At 37.7% G+C, this 20058-nt stretch overlaps 2 protein-coding genes across 3 annotated transcripts in view; one reads left to right on the forward strand and one right to left on the reverse strand.

The window, feature by feature from the left end:
• The window catches only part of LOC120531535, a 46669-nt gene extending 37590 nt beyond the window's left edge, over positions 1–9079 (forward strand). Inside the window, exons 6-7 of the mRNA XM_039757036.1 lie at positions 4463–4660; positions 8162–9079. Of these exons, the coding sequence (XP_039612970.1) occupies positions 4463–4660; positions 8162–8273 (310 nt within the window). The 3' untranslated portion in view covers positions 8274–9079. The remainder of the gene's footprint in view (positions 1–4462; positions 4661–8161) is intronic.
• A 2278-nt stretch (positions 9080–11357) lies between these two features.
• LOC120531543 (transient receptor potential cation channel subfamily V member 6-like) overlaps positions 11358–20058 on the reverse strand; it is a 45234-nt gene continuing 36533 nt past the window's right edge. For both annotated transcript variants that reach the window (XM_039757055.1, XM_039757047.1), the window contains exons 13-16: positions 16315–16381; positions 14641–14909; positions 14358–14470; positions 11358–12142 (exon numbers count right to left, since the gene is read on the reverse strand). In XM_039757055.1, coding sequence (XP_039612989.1) covers positions 11998–12142; positions 14358–14470; positions 14641–14909; positions 16315–16381 — 594 coding nt within the window. In that variant the 3' untranslated portion in view covers positions 11358–11997. The remainder of the gene's footprint in view (positions 12143–14357; positions 14471–14640; positions 14910–16314; positions 16382–20058) is intronic.

Consider the following 20058-nt stretch of genomic DNA (forward strand, 5'->3'; position numbering starts at 1 on the left):
GCAACAGGGAAAGTGGGGCAAGTTGCACTGGTGCATTTGTGTCTCCCATAAAAGTAGCTTCACTTGAAATCACTTTGTGATTTTGCAGGTAAAACGTCTGCTGAAGTGTCAGATTCTTCTTTAACTCTTCTGCTTTCTGTATCTTGTGCATTGCATTCAGGTCTTTCAGGTTATCTTGATGTTTTGTCTCATAGTGCCGTCTTAGATTAAATTCTGTAATTACAGCCACATTAGCTCCACAAATGAGACACACGGGTTTACCGGCAATGTCAGTAAACATATACTCAGCCTCCCATCGGTTTTTAAAGGCTCTATGTTCAGAATCACCTTTTCTCTTCGGCATCGTGTGGGCTAGCTTCGCAATAACTTGCAGCATCATAAGCTAGACTTGATTAACGCGGTAAGTGTTTGGCAAGGCAGCTGAAGCGCTGCATTATGGGATCTGTAGTTTATTGTGTTACCAGCGCTTCATATCCCCGGGCCATTAATAACAATAATACAGTATATAAAATGATCTGCGGGCGGATATAATTACACGCCTGGGCTGGATGTGGCCCGTGGGCCTTGAGTTTGACAAATATGGACTAAATAGAACTTGAAAAGATATATTTTTCGAATGTGATCGCGCAATTCAGATCGAGTTGACGCACTACAGTACATCGAGCCAGCGTGCTATTGTGGTTTTGCCTGTGCCTCAATAAGTTACCCTCCCTCGCTCTTACTTTTTACCGTTCATCTAATGAATACACTGAGTATGGCTTTACCAAAACAATCATTGATCGCGAATAAAGTATCCATTATTCATAAAGCTTCAATTGGTGATCTGTCTTTCTGCGTTAACCGCATATTTTTCATACGTCTCAAACCAAGGGGATGCGAGGCTAAAATGAATCGAGAAGCGCGCGTACATGCTTAGTGCATCCCCCTCGGGAATCGAACCTCTGTGCTAGAGGCGAAGCCTCTACTATTGCCACGCATGGCGTGTGGTTTGTCTATTTGAGCGTAGCAGTGTAATTCGGTTTTGTTCAGCACTCTTTGGAACTGTTGCTTTTGTCTGCACTGCGTCAGTTCACGTGAGCCGCTGAATATGGTTTTATAGGTCACTCGCTCGCTTCTAATTGTTTCGCTGCCTTCTTAATTATATAATGCATGTTTTCTTCAGCGCTTTTTGTAGCTCTTCCTGGTTTTCTACGTAATGCGTGATTACGTGAGAGGCGTGATGATGTCACACGAAACTCTGCCCCCACGGCTTTCGAGCTCAACTCCATTACAGTAAATGGAGAAAAATAGCTTCCAGTTATGACCATTACGCGTAGAATTTTGAAATGAAACCTGCCCAACTTTTGTAAGGAAGCTGTAAGGAATGAGCCTGCCAAATTTCAGCCTTCTACCTACACAGGAAGTTGGAGAATTAGTGATGAGTCAGTGAGTCAGTGAGTCAGTCAGTGAGGGCTTTGCCTTTTATTAGTATAACTTTCAGTCCTTTATTGAGAAAACCAGTCACCAGATGGAAGATGTTGTTGCCAAACACTAAGTAGTAGTTTGTCTAACTAACTAACTACTACATCAAATGGAGTCTAGTCTCATAACTTAACACACCCACCTTTCATTGTTTGTTCTGGTGAAGGGAATGGTGGTAGCTTGCTCAATTGGAACATTTTAGATCATCTAGCTAGCCATCTCCAAATACTCTGGTAAATTCTTCAGACCAGCTGAGAGATAAACTCACACAGAGGTTAATTTACAGCATAAAGAACTTTATTGTAGAATCTGTAAGTAGGTTGAAAGCACACCTGCCTAGCTGCCTTGCTAGTGATACAAACAATTTTTGTGATTGAAAACAGTCTGGTCTTTCAAATGACAAAAGCAGAAGTCACACCATGTTTGTTGTTTGACACAAAATAACAACAGAAAGGTTGCAGGTTTTAATCCTGGAAGTTATAATCAACTATCGTAAAGCAGGCATAGTTCCTACAACTATGTCTAGAAAACAAAACTTGATCTGCTCTTATGTACCTACAACTAGGCAATGTTATTGTCCCATTTATAAAGTGTTGACATTGCAAACACACAAATAAAGCTTTTGGTACTCGTTGTGCTTGATAATCTGAACATAACAGAAATGATCACAAAGAGTTGTGGTTGTATGCCTCAAGTTCAAAATGTTTGCCATAACTGATATCCTTACTGATATTGAGGTTGTTAGAGTGTCCTATTAAGTACAACCCAAATGGCATTTTGTAAGCAGACTGCACGCTTTACCATGCTGAACACTTTCACAGTTTTACACTCTTCTGTATGTTTTTAAATGCTAATATCCTAGGTTATGCAAGTTGTGCATCCAGAGTTTCACCAAGTTCAAAACCTTATCATAATTACAAGAATATTAATCATAGTGAATATTCATAATCATATTCAATTTAAGATCTGACACAACATCAAGTAACAATAATAACAAATACTGCTGAATAACAGCACCTGAGACCTGGGTTTGGTTCATGGTTGGACCAATATGTTTGTGAAGTTTGCACCTTCTCCTTGTTTGTTTATTTTTGGGTATTTGTTTAATCCCATAATCCAAAAAACACAAACCTGAATTGGCACTTTTCTACAGACACATGTCCCATTCAAAGTCCTCTCAATACTGCAGGTATAGTCTTCTTGTGAGACTTCTGTAAATTAAGTGGGAAAAAAAAGTACATTATTTATGATTTAAATTCTGTCTGGGGAGAATATATGCCGAAGGTTGCAGAACCAGTAGGACCAAGAAACTGTGTAAAAGAAGAAGCAGGATTAAAGAAGCATGTGAAGAAAAAGACGAGGATTCTTGTTAAAGCTTGAAAGTATTAAAGAATTTTTGGAAATAAGTAACATTTACCAGTATTAACTTTTTGAGTGCTTATTTCACTAAATAGCTCTACTTACATAATTAACAATTAATTACAGTTGTGACAGATAGGGGGTGCTGTCGTCCCCTTGAACCCTCAGACCAGACGCCAGACACCAGATAAAAGTCCAATAATTGACTTTATTAAAGTAATAATGTGAACAAAGCACCCTCCACTCAACAATAATCATAAACAATACATTTAATAATCAATACTCGATACAATCCTGCACTCCCAGATGCATTGTCACCCTGCCATCTGACTCAGCTCGCCCGTCTGAGATCTCCCACAGTCCTTTATAGTTCATGACCCGGAAGTGTTTCTGATCCCTCAGTCCATGTGATTACCTAGCACTTCCAGGTCAGGTGAAAACTCATTTTCTTCAACCCAGAAGTATGTCATTTCTTCTGTCCATGTGACTGGGACGTACTTCCTGGCTGTATGGAAAATGAACGTCTCTGTGCCTCCCTGCAGCATCCCCTGGTGGCCCTGACATTATCCAGCAGGGCTGTGCATTAAAACTCCATAGTCCATGATGCCCTGCTAGAATTCGGGGCATCTCCACTTCGCAGGGAGGGCTCCCTCTGGCGGCTTATGGGTATTGGCCGGGATAATATGTCGACCACAGTCCACAAAGTATATATTTGACTACACAAATATTTTAAACTTCTATATTTGTTTCCTAAAAGTCTGCATTAATACTTACAACTGTATAATCCTCAATAAAATTGTAGTAATTATAGGGCAAAAAACATCAGTAAATATCTACTTGATGTACCACTTAATCCATTTATACAACCTTTTAATAAATGTTTTAGAATTTTGAAGAGCAATGGAGTTTTTATAAACACAGTAATGGTTGCAAGGCAGGAGTTAACTCATTCACCAGACATACTTACGCACACACTCATATTTATTCACTCTGGATGAACTTTACATTTACATTTACCTATTATTATGCTTTGTGAAATGCTACGCATGTGGTATTTGCTTTCTGGCTAAGAAGACACGATACAACCAGTTGTGACATCCATATGCTAAAACTTATTTAGCACAATGCACAATACATGGCACTATTACTCAAATCTTCCAGGACACTAGGTTTATATTTTGCTTTTATATTTTATTAATCCTTGAGGGGAAATTGTCTTTTCGCATGAGCTTTGGAGGTCAGAGCACAGGGTCACCCATTGTACAGCACTCCTGGAGCAGATTTTTTGGCTAATTCCATAAAAACCATAAAAGTGTTCATGTTAGGTAAATTGGTGCATTTAAACTCAACAGGTCTGGTAGGAGAACATAAGTGGGCATGTACTTGGGTGTACCCAGAGGTGGATTGGCTTCCCAGTTATTGCTGGTTCCTGCTTTACTTTCTGTGTTGTTGACTCTGACTATGGACTTGGATTAAACGAATTTAGCAAATACATTTTTTGAAGTCACAATTTGTACATCATCAAATCATAAGTAGAGATGCACTTATTATCTTTATTCAATTAAGTCTTTGTTAAAGTCTTTATCAAAAACATATATTTACTGTATCTATGTTATGTTATTTCCCTGCAATGCTTCTGAAGATGCAAGAGACTTAATCTGAATAAAAACTTCTTAACATCGATCAAGCAACTGCCAAAGATCCCACAAATACAGCACTTATCATTGGCTGAAAATAATATCAACACTTTATGCGATTTATCAGAACTACGGAAAACGCCACTGGAGTCACTGACGCTGAAAAGGAATCCCTGTGAATTTCAGGAGGACTATAGGTCAAGGTAGGTAATGTTGAAAACCCAGAATGCCCCTTGTGTGAAAGCAGCTTCAACCAAACTGGCCTCAGAAATTCATGATAGAATTAGCAATGAAAGCCTTGTGAAGTTGAAATAAATATTGCATTGGGGAAAATGCTAAAAAGGAATATTAGTTATATTTCTGACTATAGATCGTTAATTGGCCCTTTATTGGACATAATATCATAACATATTAGGTAAAATTTTTCTAAAATATGCTTAGGATTTCAGTCTTAATTCTGGTTTTACTTTTGGGAAAGTTCACAATTGCCTCCTTTATTCCATTAAACCTGTCTTTCCATCTGCTGAGAGATTCACAGCAAAATTAAATGATTTGAAATGGCAAATGTGTTTTGAGTTAAGCACTCTTTACTTTGTAATTACTAATTTTCTGACAGTAATTTCACACAGGGATTGGTATTTCATAACTTCACAGACCTGTGTAGACCTCTGGTTGGGTCTGCATGTGGACCTTTCATGCTCTCTTCATATTTGCATGGGTCTTCTCCAGGTATTCAGATTTCTCTCTCATCCCAAAACTGTGCATGTGAAGGTAACTGTTATTTCTGGTATGATTGACTAATGTATCTTCCAGGATTCCTTTATGTCTTACAACCATAAAAAGAAAAGAAATTGTTAAAAAAAAAAAAATAGGTAATTTAACTCAGCCAAAGGTTGTGTTAAGGCAACCTTTTTTCATACAGATGACTCTTTATGAAGTACATTCAACTCAAGGCCTTTTCCATGGCTCCTGTGGTGGTCTTTTTTTTGATAATTTTTCTATTGAGATAAAACAGTCAATATATAAAAAGTATCAGCCATTTTAACTGGAATTAAAATTATAACCAATTGCTTGGTGTCCACTCAGCACCCCTTAGCACTACACAACCTAACCCAACCCTGCTAGATTCCAAACTGAAAACAGCAACAAAAAGAACACAGGAGCCCCTGTCGACTAGCAAGCAAAAGAACATCATACTATAGAATCAACCCCATTTAGTAGGAGGGAATATTAAAGGTGGACAAAATTAAACCGGGTTTGTTGATAATTAGTTTTTAAAAGAGCTCTTAGGTTTTATTCCATAAAATGGGAGAACTTGGAGATACTCTATTTGACTCCAACAATGGCCATGAAGGAGGGTAAGCAGATGGGGACATCTATTTCCAGACTGGACACAGTGTGAAAGCCCAATGGTTTCCGGCCTGGAATCTACACCCCCATCTTTGCCTTGAGTTTTTAATAGCAGGTTATTTTTTGTTCCACAGTAAGGAAGATAACAGTGACCTTACATTAGACCAGTACTTAATGGGCCGAGAAGGTGGAAGGAAGGATTGCACAATTGAGGCGGGGAAAAATACTTATTTTTATCATGGCTTATGTTGAACTGAGAGGTAGAGGCATAGATGATCTAGAAGTTAGAGGTTCACTCACATTATTGATTGTCTTGCAGTAATTAAGAGTAATGGTGTCTTGTAGTGAAACAGAGATGTCTTTATCAAATAACTTAATTGACATAGCTATAGTAATATAAGGGGAAAGGAACAAACTTTACAAAGTCAGTCTAAGCCTAAAAGAACTGACTTCAGTTTTGTAACCTGAAAATCATTCATAAAAATCAAACAGAATGTAAGGGTGATCATTAGATATGATTGATAGTTAGACAGAAATGTATTTGTCTCCAAGGGGGAAATTGAGCTTTTTATAGGAGCTCATTAAATAAATACCGTAATATATATACACATACGCACACGCAGTATGGTCTGAACTCACACTAGAAAGTTCTGATTTGGCTGTCACAGTCGCAGTGAGGCATTATACAGACGTGTTGCTGTGGGTATAAAGCAGTGAATGGCAAACTTTTTCGAGTTGCAGCGCACTAAGTCCAAAAATTTTCTTCTGCGGCGCACCTGAGGGACTGCCCATAAATAAAGTCGTGACGAGAATAAACTATGTATGAATTTTTCTAGATAGTTTATTTAAAATTACCGTAAATAAAAAGCGACTGATAATCGTTGAGAATTAAATTACAAGGAAGTATTGAATGCTTGCGTCACAACAAAATGTTTTTTACCACAAAGAACTGGAAAAGGTCACAGAGTTTACAAAGTTTACTGTGTTGATCAGCGGTGTCAGAGCGAAAATAAGGTTAATTTTTCCATAGTAATACTGAGATGATTTTGATGGTGCTACAGCAATACTCTCTCGTCAGCAAGAGCCGAAATGTAGTGCTCGTATTTTCTCATTCTATATTTGCTCCGCCTTCTTCTATCCGTACAGTGAGCGAGATCTTCTAAGGACGAGACTGTTTAAGTCACACGAGATGTGTTTTTGACACCACTGGTGTTGATATTATGATGAATGGTGAACAGCGAAAATTTTAACTTGCATTCAAAATAAATACATTCATTTATTCAACAATCTGATTAATCGTTATCTGTTTTTCCAACATTAAAAAAAAATACTTTAACATTATCTTTTTAATCAACCAAAAGTTCAAAAACACTAGCAATTTTAAATATTTTACAAAAGTTTTTGCAGCACCCCAAGAAAATTCCACAGCGAGCGCACCGGTTGCCCGACAATGGTATGAAGGATCCCCAGCAGCATTTCGTGACACACTTCTGCTGAATAATTTGTTGGCCGAAAGTTCTCCATGTTGGTGTGTCAGAGAGAGGATGTGCAGCATTCTCCATAATGGTACTCAGTTTGTTTTAGTTCTCTCCTTTGCTACAATCTGTAGGGGATCCAGAATGTGTCATATAACTGAGCCTGCCCTTTTAATTAGTTTGTTGATTCTGTGGGTCTCTCTTAAAGTGATGTTACCAGCCTAGCACATCACACTGTAGAAAATCACATTGGCAATTACAGAGTTGTAGAAGATGTAAAGAATGTCATTACCCACATTAAAGGAATTAATCTCTTAAGAATAAATAGCTTGTTCTGCGCTTTCTTACATAGTTCCACAGTGTTATAAGACCACCCTAGCCTATCAGTGGTTTTGCTGATAAGTTTCTGCACCAAGAAACCAATTCTCCACCTGACTCCTCTCTCTGTCTCACCTCCTTTATCAATACACTTTATACGTGCCTAATCATCTGAGAATTTCTTCAAGTGATATGACCTGGTGTTATATTTATGGTCTGAGGTGTACAGAGTAAAGAAAAAGTAAGACAGAATTGTTTCTTTGTGGTGCTTCAGTGTTAGCTCACGTTCATACCAGAGACGCAGTCCTTGAGCCTCTTCAGCTGAGGTCTCGTGGACAAATAGTTCATTATTCAAGAAATCATAGGCTCATCCACCTGCATATCTCTGAGCTCACCCTTTAACAGGGATGGATAAATGATATTGAAGACACTGGAGCAATTGAAAAACATAATCAGCACATAATGTATGTATACTAGTGAAAATCTCCAAAAAATACAAAATCAAGGTACTTGAATTGAGTTTTGTCATCTCTTCATTGTGTTCCCGTTTTAATTTTCCAGAGTGTTTTCAAGTTTGCCAAAACTCAAACTCCTGGATGGAATTCCAAAGCTTCCAGCAGACTGTGTACATCTGGAGTCAACATTCACTTCCAGAATGTGTGCTATATTGTGAAACATTGTGCTTACAACTGGTGATGAGAAGAAGTGTGGCTGTATGAGTGGGTGAGCCCAGTGCTGGACCAGTGTCTCATCCACATGGATTTCTACTTTGTACCCAGTACTTGCCAATATTGGCTCAGGCTCCCTGCGAATCCCATGAAGGAAAAAGACAGATTCAGAAAATGGTGAGTGGCTGTATATATGTATATTAACAGGTACGCATTGGTTTTTCATTTGATGACCAAATTACAAAAAAAGAATTTGAGTGATAAGTAAAATAAGTGGCAGACTTTATTTCATTATTCTCTGTAGAGGGAAACATGATTTGGATCACAAAAGGAATATGATCATAATTGTTATATTTAATTATATAATAGTATGATTACATCATGTTAAATTATGTTTAAATGATGCATGGGTGTACTTTGGCTGTGGATTGGGGATCCACACAGGTATTCTGGGACCATCAGAGTTCAGCGATGTGTGAACAGCATTGCAGTGAATAAAAGAAAGTGTAAAACAAAATTGTCACTGTGTACTTGCAAGCAACCGTAATTTGTAATGTCCAGTGACTTTTGCACAAGATCTTTTTTGTGAACTGCTGTCATATAGTGCCAAATATCATGCATTTGTAATTGTTAGCTTTCACTGAAAAAAAAACATTACTAATAATGATAAAAAAAAATAGCTTGGGGAAAAGAACTTGCTGTTGTTCCTCTCATGTGATTTTTTTAGAGTATGAACTTGGTACAATTTTTTTCTTAGTATAGAATATGCAATGACAAAATAAAAACTAAAAAATGTGAACTTTTTTCTTTTGAAGAAAAATGTCAGATCGGTTTAATAATTTCAGTTATGTAAAAACAGAACAAAATGCAAGATATTTCATTGTTCTCTTTCAGTTTTATTTTTTTTTTTTATTAGATCTTTATTCTTGGAATATGCTGTAGAAATACTCCCATTTCTTCCAATTTGACAGTGTATAATGCTTTTCATTGTTGCATCCAAATCGCTGTTAAACAGGCTTAGTGAAAATAAGCAATAAACTGAGGTTTATTGATACAATCATACAACATGCGAGTATTCTTTCTATGGGATCTTTGTTGGGATACAATTGTGTGTAAAGCACTAACTGCTAATTTTATACATGATGAAAAATAAAACAGAATTATTATGACTTATTTCCTTTATGTTTGTTTTTCATTTTTACATTTCAGTCTTGTAGATAAAATCATTCATATTTTTAGCAGTTACATTATACAGGGTGGTCCATTTATATGGATACACCTTAATAAAATGGGAATGGTTGGTGATATTAACTTCCTGTTTGTGGCACATTCGTATATGTGAGGGGGGAAACTTTTCAAGATGGGTGGAGACCATGGTGACCATTTGGAAGTCAGCCATTTTGGATCCAACTTTTGTTTTTTCAATAGGAAGAGGGTCATGTGACACATCAAACCTATTGGGAATTTCACAAGAAAAACAATGGTGTGCTTGGTTTTAACGTAACTTTATTCTTTCATGAGTTATTTACAAGTTTCTGACCACTTATAAAATGTGTTCAACGTGCTGCCCATTGTGTTGGATTGTCAATGCAACCCTCTTCTCCCACTCTTCACACACTGATAGCAACACCGCAGGAGAAATGCTAGCACAGGCTTCCAGTATCCGTAGTTTCAGGTGCTGCACATCTCGTATCTTCACAGCATAGACAATTGCCTTCAGATGACCCCAAAGATAAAAGTCTAAGGGGGTCAGATCGGGCGACCTTGGGGGCCATTCAACTGGCCCACGACGACCTATCCACTTTCCAGGAAACTGTTCATCTAGGAATGCTCGGACCTGACACCCATAATGTGGTGGTGCACCATCTTGCTGGAAAAACTCGGGGAACGTGCCAGCTTCAGTGCATAAAGAGGGAAACACATCATCATGTAGCAATTTCGCATATCCAGTGGCCTTGAGGTTTCCATTGATGAAGAATGGCCCCACTATCTTTGTACCCCATATACCACACCATACCATCAATTTTTTTTGTTCCAACAGTCTTGGAGGGATCTATCCAATGTGGGTTAGTGTCAGACCAATAGCGGTGGTTTTGTTTGTTAACTTCACCATTCACATAAAAGTTTGCCTCATCACTGAACAAAATCTTCTGCGTAAACTAAGGGTCCTGTTCCAATTTGTCCCTGTAGTTTATAATTACCTGTAGTACTGTATAGATTCATTATTTCATTGTCTGCTGCAGACCCAGAAAAGCAAAGTACATTGAGCAACAATTTTTTTTTTTTTTTTTATCAAGGATTAGTAATAAAAATGGAAGGCTGCCTTAAATGTTATTACTTTGAACTAAAAAATGAAATAAGTTAAGTTTATTACATAGTTATTCCTATCTTTATTTTATTTTATTGTAGAATCAACTCTCGGCTGCAGCCAGCAGGGTGCCGTGCGGCACTTCCATATGGGCGCTGTTCTCATCCCTGTCACCTTCACCATTACTTCCCCTACCCCTTCATATCTTAAATCATTCTTGAGGCAGATTGAGTTCAGTTCAATGCAGTTAAGACTCAATAAAATAAAATAAACTAAACTTTATTACTACAAACACATTCATTTGCTACATTCTATAGGATGGTATTAAAATACACCAGCCACAGTCCCGGCTATTCACCTCCTTTCACGCCCTCTCTGCTGCCATTTAGCACAGTTTTTTTTTCTTTAATAATAATGTCTTAAAGCTATACCTCACAGTAATTCTTTTGTTTATTCTTTATACATTTATAACCTATCCTCTTTTCCTCATTGTAACTATCTTTAGTTCAAATTAAAGACTTGATATGAAGAGCAGCAAACAAGACAGAGAAAAAGGGTGGGAGGCCTCTAAAAGACCTACAAACCTGGCCAAGATCTTTATTAGTCTAAAGACAGGCCTCACCACAGACAGCACAACCCCAAAGTGCATAGATCCAAAATGGGGAGCTTTTAAAGGTCACCAAACTATGGTTACATCATAAAATATATTAAAAAAAATGTCTTTCAAGTTTCAAGGGAGAGAAAATGTCAAACCTCTGGTGTGAGAGACGAGAACAATACAGAACCTTTATAAAAATTTTATTTAATTTAAACAACACATGAACACAAATAGCAAAGAGCAAAAATAACACAACAGGGTTTGCCTAAAAATGGCAAACCACAGCCAACTAGTCCAGATGTGTAATCCCAGATTCAAAAATCCAAAGAGAGAGGCAATAAATACAGAAACCACAAAAATCAGTATCTATCTGGAGGGTGAGGGTGGTCCTTTAGCAGTTACATCTGGGTGTCCCTGTCTGTTTGGGTTCCACCCAAAAACACACTGAATTAAAGCAAATGTATTTAGAATATGAACAAAAAACATAAACCTTCATTAATTAAAAAAGGCAAATGAATATAATCAACAACATATAATAGCAAATATAATTCAAAAAACAAAACCATTAAGCAAAGAATAAACTTGATGCAGGCTACAACTCTGGCTAAACCATAAGAGGATTCAAATGACTGACTGAATGTTTGACAGATTTAGGGATTTGAATACACTGCATCAGCACAAGTAGGGCTTTGTGATATGTTTGATCCCCAGCAATCGACTTCATTTGAATATAAAGTGTCAAATGTTTTTGTATTTGTTTATTTATTATTAGAAACTGCAAGAAAAGGAAAATTTTATAAAAAGAAATATATAGAAAAAAACATTAAAATGGCGTAGACTCAGAATATTCTTTCATGTTAGCAATTTTTGATAGATTGCTTCTAATCACTTCCCAACCCACAGATTTAACCATGTGGATGCCACCAGCTTGAATTTTTCCTTTTTCTTCAGGAATAATCTCTTGAACCCTTTCAAAAGTAAGAATGAAAATTAGTTTAAATGTTACAATTGCTTTTTTCTACAATTTTATAATCAAACCAAATAAAAAATATCTGGTGAAATTTCAGTTTCCCTAAAGATGAATCTATTGCTCTTTTAATCTTATGTAACTTTAACAAAGGCTTGCATCAGTAAAGTGGTTATTCATCTCCATGCATCACTCCATGATACACTGGTACATAACTTGTGAGCATGAACCATTCACAGGATTTATACTGTAGTATTCAATATCAAGAGAAATAGGTCTCATTTAATTACTGGACTCAAGCAATCCAGGGCTCAGGTCCTAGAAGGGGATGTGGACAAAGCTACAGCCCAGAATCAAGTTTTAGATATATTTTTCCCTCCTACTGCCACCATCTTCCAATGACCAGACCCCCTACACCATCCCTACTACATCAACAACTCTTAGCGCATCAACTGAAATGGCCAGTGAGGAGTCCACCTCTGACCATCAATTTCGACTGTCCATAAGCAAAGACCAAGTGAGGAGACAAATGAGGAAGCTACATAACAAAGGAAAAGTTGCAGGACAAGATGGAATCACTCCTTGAGTTCTTAAGGTCTGTGCTGACCAACTTTATGGTGTCCTTGTTCACCTTTTGAGGCTATTCCTAAGGCTCCAAAAATACTGGTGTTGTAGAAAACATCCTGCATTGTTCTGCTCCAAAGAAGGTAGGTGCCTCTTCAACTAAATCAGTACAGACCAGTGACACTCACATCATGAAGACCTTTGGGAGACTGGTCCTGGACTATAGGAGTCTTCCTTTGTAAAGATCACCAGGACCCATTGCAGTTTGCATATTAGACAAAGATTGGGGTGGAAGATGCAATTGTCTACCAGCTCTACATGGCTTATTCTCACCTGGCAAAGCTGGCAGCACTGTGAGAAGTATGTTGTTTTTTGATTTCTCCAGCACCTTCAATACCATCCAGCCATCCTTGTTAAAGAGTAAACTCTGAGATATGCAGGTGGATGAGCCTATGGTGTCCTGGGTAATGGACTATCTGTTGGGCAGACTGCAATTTGTGAGACTCAAGGGCTGTGTTTCTGATACAGATGCAAGCAACACTGGAGCAAAACAAGGGACAATCCCGACTACTCTTCAATCTGTACACCTCAGACTATAAATATAACACCACGTACTGTCACTTACAGAAATTCTCAGATGATTCTGCACTGATGGGATGTATTGATAAGGGGAGGTGAGAGAGAGTATAGGACTCAGGTGCAGAATTTTGTTTCTTGGTGCAAAAGGATTGTCTGCATCTTAACATCAGCAAAACCAAGGAACTGCCTGTTGACTTTCGTTGCACTAAAGAGCCTCTGTGTCTGGTCCCTGTTCAGTGAGTGGATGTAGAGGTGGTCCATTCCTACAATTAGTATATTAATGATAGGTTGGACTGGTCTTGGAACACAGAGGAACTATATAAGAAAGGGCACAGCAGGCTCTTTTTCCTTAGGAAACGGTTTTCCTTTAATGTAACTCTGTGATGGCCAATGTGGTTTTCTGCACTGTGGTGTGCTGGACTGGTAACCTCACTTCAACAGAGGCCCACCAAATCAAGAAAACTAATAAGAACTTCAGTCTCAGGTATCTGACACACTCAGGACCCCTGGAGGCCATAGCAAAGGAGAGAATTAAAACAAAACTGAATGCCAGTATGAACAATGCTCCACACCCTCTCTCTGACCCACTAACACTCAGGACTTTAGCCAACGGAGTATTCTGCAGAAGTGTGTCAAGAAACGCTACTGGGACTCCTTTATACCAACAGCAACACGTCTGCAAATCAGATGTTTTCTTTATTTTTAGTCATTCTTGTGTGTGTTCAGACCATAGTGTGTGTGTGTGTATTTTTATTTGTCTAAAACTCTTGTATAAAAAGCCAAATTTCCCCCAAAGTTCTGTTATATATCCTATTTTATTAAGGGACTACAGACAATTCCAAAGTGAAGTTAGTTTAGTGTGCTACACTGCAAAGATTAATAACCACTTTACTGTTGCCTTATTAGTGTTATTAACACAAAGAGAAGCCTTTGTTAAGGTCTTATTATGTAAGACTAAATGATAATAAATACCTTTTTGCAGTACCTAAAGTGTTACCAAATATCTATAATAAACAGTCTGAATCCTGTCTATGAATAATGAACCTTCATGACTTATCTTTAATCTTTCTTACCCAAAATACCATTTGTCGTCATCATTGAATCCTAAAGTGATCCCTGGAACACCTGAGCGATGTCTCAGAAATTTTGGGATGCGTTTTTCCAGAAGTAAAATGGTTGCTGCAATCTAAATCAAAATGGCCAAAGTCAGTTCTCACTGTAGCAAAATAAATGAGGCTGTCCGCCACAGCAGAACGCTTGATCTGAAACATCCCACCTCACAAATGCCATCATTGTGGGATTTCATATTGCTCACTTCATGCCCACAGAACAATGATATTCTGAATACTGCCGTACCTGCACTTTCCAGAGTTCTTCTCTCTCTTGAGCAACTCTCCAGTATGTATCATCCATCATGGCAATGAGAAGGTTAAGCATCAGCAGATAAGCAAAAATCATATATAGAACATAGACGATGTAAATGAAACTGGGTGTCACATTGTTGTAAGGTATGGGAAAGTCAATGAGACCCATCATGAGCTCCACTGCAGTATATAGTGTCATCTGGAAGTCTCGGAAATATGGATAATTTTTTAAGTTTAGCGTCTGAAACAAAATGTAAAGTGCTGTTGGAGGAAAGAGGGAAAAGAATCAGTTGACATTAGGAATGTGTGATATTGGCAAAAAGTAATATAGCTCGATATTTTCTGGGACATGGACGATGACAATAATTAGATGTTACTTTGCAACCTTTAAAAACATGTTTGTAAAAGTCTTATTGATCTGTCTTGGTCTTGTTAATAGGATGTTAACTGTAGCTTACTAATGAGATCAATTAAAACAACAGTTAAGGAAAACAGGCCTTATTTGCTTACTTATTTAATAACACAAAAATATTAAAATCCCCAGTTAGAGTATTAGTGAGATCAAAGAGTTCAAGTGCGAGTACCGTATATACTCGCGTATAAGTCGGGTCTTGAAACCCAAAAAATTGATCATTAAATCAGACTCTGACTTATACACCCGTTCAAAAATACGACACTTAAATTTTTCTGTTTTTACATCTTCTTGCTTCCTCCAATCTCACACCAATTTCTCAGACACATTGAATTTTTTTGCAGCAGCGCAGTTACCAGTTTCTTTCACCACTTAAAAGACTTTTAATTTAAAAGCAGCTTCATATTTTCTTCTGATCGAACGCTCCATCGTAGATAAGGGATGATCTTATGATAAAGGTGTATGAGGGTATAAGATGCAAAAAAACACAAAACAGTGCAAATGTCGCTTTGGAAAAATTTGGGTATTAGGTTGGCCCATTTTTTGTTTTTATAACAGACACTGGGTGGCTGTCCGGAAACATCAACTCTAATGAATAATAATGATTTTTTTTGGCACTTTCATTGGTGTTATCCTAATAAACTTGTCTGGAGGCCATGTCATTGGAGGTAGGGTTCTGTCAAGTTCTGAATATGAAATCTACATAAATTGTGCGCTATATAAATGTATACAGTGTGTTATATACAGTTTTCTGTTTTACAATTACCAGTGTTTTCTTTACATACAAGTCACAGTAGGACATCATTGTGTAGCATTAGATCACTAGTAAGAGGTCAACAGCCATTTTCACCAATATAAAAAAAACAAACCTCCTAAATAGTTTTAACTCTTCTTCGCCAACAGCTAGAAATTACTGATTAGCTTTCCTTATTTGACTGGTTTAGGTATCACAATTTTAAATTATCCTTCTGCACTACGTCTGCAACGGAAATGTGCAAATATGAAATCTTTATATAAGAGTGCATCTATTGAGAATATTTTGAGAATGTGTCTGTGGTCAACATTTTGACTGCACTTGTAAATCAACAACAATGACGTTATAACATGACATAACATTCTCAAACCAGATGAAACCTATTCCTCGGGGGAGGCACAGTACTGGGCACAGAGTGCCAGTCTGCTGTTCTCACTCATAAGAGACGGTTTTATCAGAATTAAACGAAGCATTAAAAGGGAAACAATTATATTTCTTACCAGATGAAAATGCAATAATAGCGATAAACAACAGACAGCACCATTGTAAAAGGTCTCCAAATATAATCTGCAAAAGAAAAGGTTGATCATCAAAGACAATGAGATTTAAAGGGAATGTCAAAGAGTGTTAAGGGAAGGGGTTATTAGAAACAGACACTATCTTAATCTGAACATACACAATGCCCACAAATAACCATTATATTTGTTATATGCCAGTGCTTTTATAAGACACCGGTATATAAAGGTAAATATAAGCTATTAAACAGTTCTAGCAGTTTTGAGTACCAAACTATTTAGCTTCTTTTTTATAAATTGGAAAAGTGTATTAGGTTACATCTGCCCTGCGGTAGGCTGGCACCCTGCCCGGGGTTTGTTTCCTGCCTTGCACCCTGTGACCCCCATGGCACCAGCAGACCCCCATGACCCTGTAGTTAGGATTTAGCGGGCTGGATAATGGATGGATGGAGGTTACATCTACTCCAATTATGTTTTATCAAGAAATTGGCTATTTACTGGTATAAGATGCCAATTGTTTCTTCCTTTAGACTAAAGCCAAGCAAAATGACACCTTTTATTGGCTAACTAAAAAGATTACAATATGCAAGCTTTCGAGGCAACTCAGGCCCCTTCTTCAGGCAGAAACTGAAGTTCCCTGTGTTTATATCCACACACTAGGACAAGAAACAACATTGGTAAATTTTTGAATGAAAACTCTTAAATGTAAAAAATTAATAGGTTCATTCAGGCTAAGATTAATTTAACAAGAGAGAGAAGAACAATGTATGGTCAAGATCTTTGGATAACTGTCCAACAAAGTCCTTTAAAGTTTGTGATGAGTTTTTCAAAACAATATGGGTCTGTAGACAGGTTATCTGTGTCAGTCTGAGAGATGCAAACAGTCCTCATACCTAGCTATAAAACTCTTGTCTCTATTCAAGCCATGTTGTAATGTATTACATTTTAACATGAGTTTAACTACCCATTCTTTTCTCTCTTGCTGCGTTTTGAAGTTGCCCATAAGCACTGTGACTTTAAAGTCCCTTTTCCTTTAGACTAAAAAAAAAAAAGTTTGACTCAGCCATCTTTCAATAGGCATTCTATGTCTGCATATCCCATGAAAAATGAAAATTGAGCTTGTCCGCAGTTTGTGGTAGAATAAACACAGCTAGATTGGCTTACATTTTTCAGGTTTTGGTGATCACAGAAACATGATGGATGATATTCAGAACGTACACAAATACAGTCATGCGAAAATGTAAGTACACCCAATGGGAACTGTTGACTTTTTCAACATATTTGAAGAGGCAAACATTAGATCTTCATGCAAACAGTGCCTAAAGATAAAGGTAATATACTTGAATAAATGACACATAAAATTGACAGGGTATATTTATTCTCATCATGTATATTAATGAAAATTCTGATTTGTCATGTGGAAAAAGTAAGTACACTCCTCTATTTATCATCACTTCAAATACATAAAATTACTCTCGGGTGATCCAGATTAGATGTCAATGATTAGAACCTCCTTGGCAGGTAGAAACTTGGACCTTATCTTAATTAAACCATGGATATCGAGGGTCTGGTGTTCTCTTTGCTGTTGACAAGTGTGATGTCATTATGGCAATATTAAAAAAAGGTCTTTAAGACCCTCGGAAAGAAGTTTATGGGTGCCTATGAGTCTGACAGGGGAATTTTTTTTATATCACCAAATTATTTAAAATCAATCACTCCACAGTTAAAATAAAATCATGTGTATCTGACATAGATTTCAAATGACCAGGACTAGCCAGACCAGCAAATTCAGCCCTAGAGCTGACATTTGATACTAAAAGAAGCTTCCAAGACCCTCAAAATTTAATTGCAGATCTGCAGGTAACTCTTGCAGCAGCTCTTGTCAAAGTGTATGCATCTATTATCAGAAAGAGAGTACACAAGTGTGTAAGGTGGGCTAGGAAAAAGGCTTTGCTATTCAAAATGATTACTAGATCAATACTATAATTTGCCATTGAACATACAGGTGCCGGTCATAAAATTAGAATATCATGACAAAGTTGATTTATTTCAGTAATTCCATTCAAAAAGTGAAACTTGTATATTAGATTCATTCATTACACACAGACTGATGTATTTCAAATGTTTATTTCTTTTAATTTTGATGATTATAACTGACAACTAATGAAAGTCCCAAATTCAGTATCTCGGAAAATTAGAATATCAATTAAGACCAATGCAAAAAAAAGGATTTTTAGAAATGTTGGCTAACTGAAAGGTATGAACATGAAAAGTATGAGCATGTACAGCACTCAATATTTAGTTGGGGCTCCTTTGGCCTGGATTACTGCAGCAATGCGGCGTGGCATGGAGTCGGTCAGTCTGTGGCACTGCTCAGGTGTTATGAGAGCCCATGTTGCTCTGATAGTGGCCTTCAGCTCTTCTGAATTGTTGGGTCTGGCGTATTGCATCTTCCTCTTCACAATACCCCATAGATTTTCTATGGGGTTAAGGTCAGGCGAGTTTGCTGGCCAATCAAGAACAGGGATACCATGGTCCTTAAACCAGGTACTGGTAGTTTTGGCACTGTGTGCAGGTGCCAGGTCCTGTTGGAAAATGAAATCTGCATCTCCATAAAGTTCATCAGCAGCAGGAAGCATGAAGTGCTCTAAAACTTCCTGGTAGATGGCTGCGTTGACCTTGGACCTCAGAAAACACAATGGACCAACACCAGCAGATGACATGGCACCCCAAACCATCACTGACTGTGGAAACTTTACACTGGACCTCAAGCAATGTGGATTCTGTGCCTCTCCTCTCTTCCTCCAGACTCTGGGACCTTGATTTCCAAAGGAAATGCAAAATTTACTTTCATCAGAGAACATAACTTTGGACCACTCAGCAGCAGTTTTGTCTTTAGCCCAGGTGAGACGCTTCTGACGCTGTCTCTTGTTCAAGAGTGGCTTGACACAAGGAATCGACAGCTGAAACCCATGTCTTGCATACGTCTGTGCGTGGTGGTTCTTGAAGCACTGACTCCAGCTGCAGTCCACTCTTTGTGAATCTCCCCCACAGTTTTGAATGGGTTTTGTTTCACAATCCTCTCCAGGGTGCGGTTATCCCTATTGCTTGTACACTTTTTTCTACCACATCTTGTCCTTCCCTTCGCCTCTCTATTAATGTGCTTGGACACAGAGCTCTGTGAACAGCCAGCCTCTTTAGCAATGACCTTTTGTGTCTTGCCCTCCTTGTGCAAGGTGTCAATGGTCGTCTTTTGGACAACTGTCAAGTCAGCAGTCTTCCCCATGATTGTGTAGCCTACAGAACTAGACTGAGAGACCATTTAAAGGCTTTTGCAGGTGTTTTGAGTTAATTAGCTGATTAGAGTGTGGCACCAGGTGTCTTCAATATTGAACCTTTTCACAATATTCTAATTTTCAGAGATACTGAATTTGGGACTTTCATTAGTTGTCAGTTATAATCATCAAAATTCAAAGAAATAAACATTTGAGATACATCAGTCTGTGTGTAATGAATGAATCTAATATACAAGTTTCACTTTTTGAATGGAATTACTGAAATAAATCAACTTTGTCATGATATTCTAATTTTATGACTGGCACCTGTACAGGCAAAGACAAGGCCTTCTGGAACAATGTGTTCTTGTCAAATGAATCAAAGACAGTTTTTGGCCATAGTAACAGTAGACAAATCAAAGACAGCATTTCAGAAGAACCTCATATCAAACTC

This window comes from Polypterus senegalus, chromosome 1 (assembly GCF_016835505.1).
Source record: "Polypterus senegalus isolate Bchr_013 chromosome 1, ASM1683550v1, whole genome shotgun sequence".
Taxonomy (NCBI): Eukaryota; Metazoa; Chordata; class Cladistia; order Polypteriformes; family Polypteridae; genus Polypterus; species Polypterus senegalus.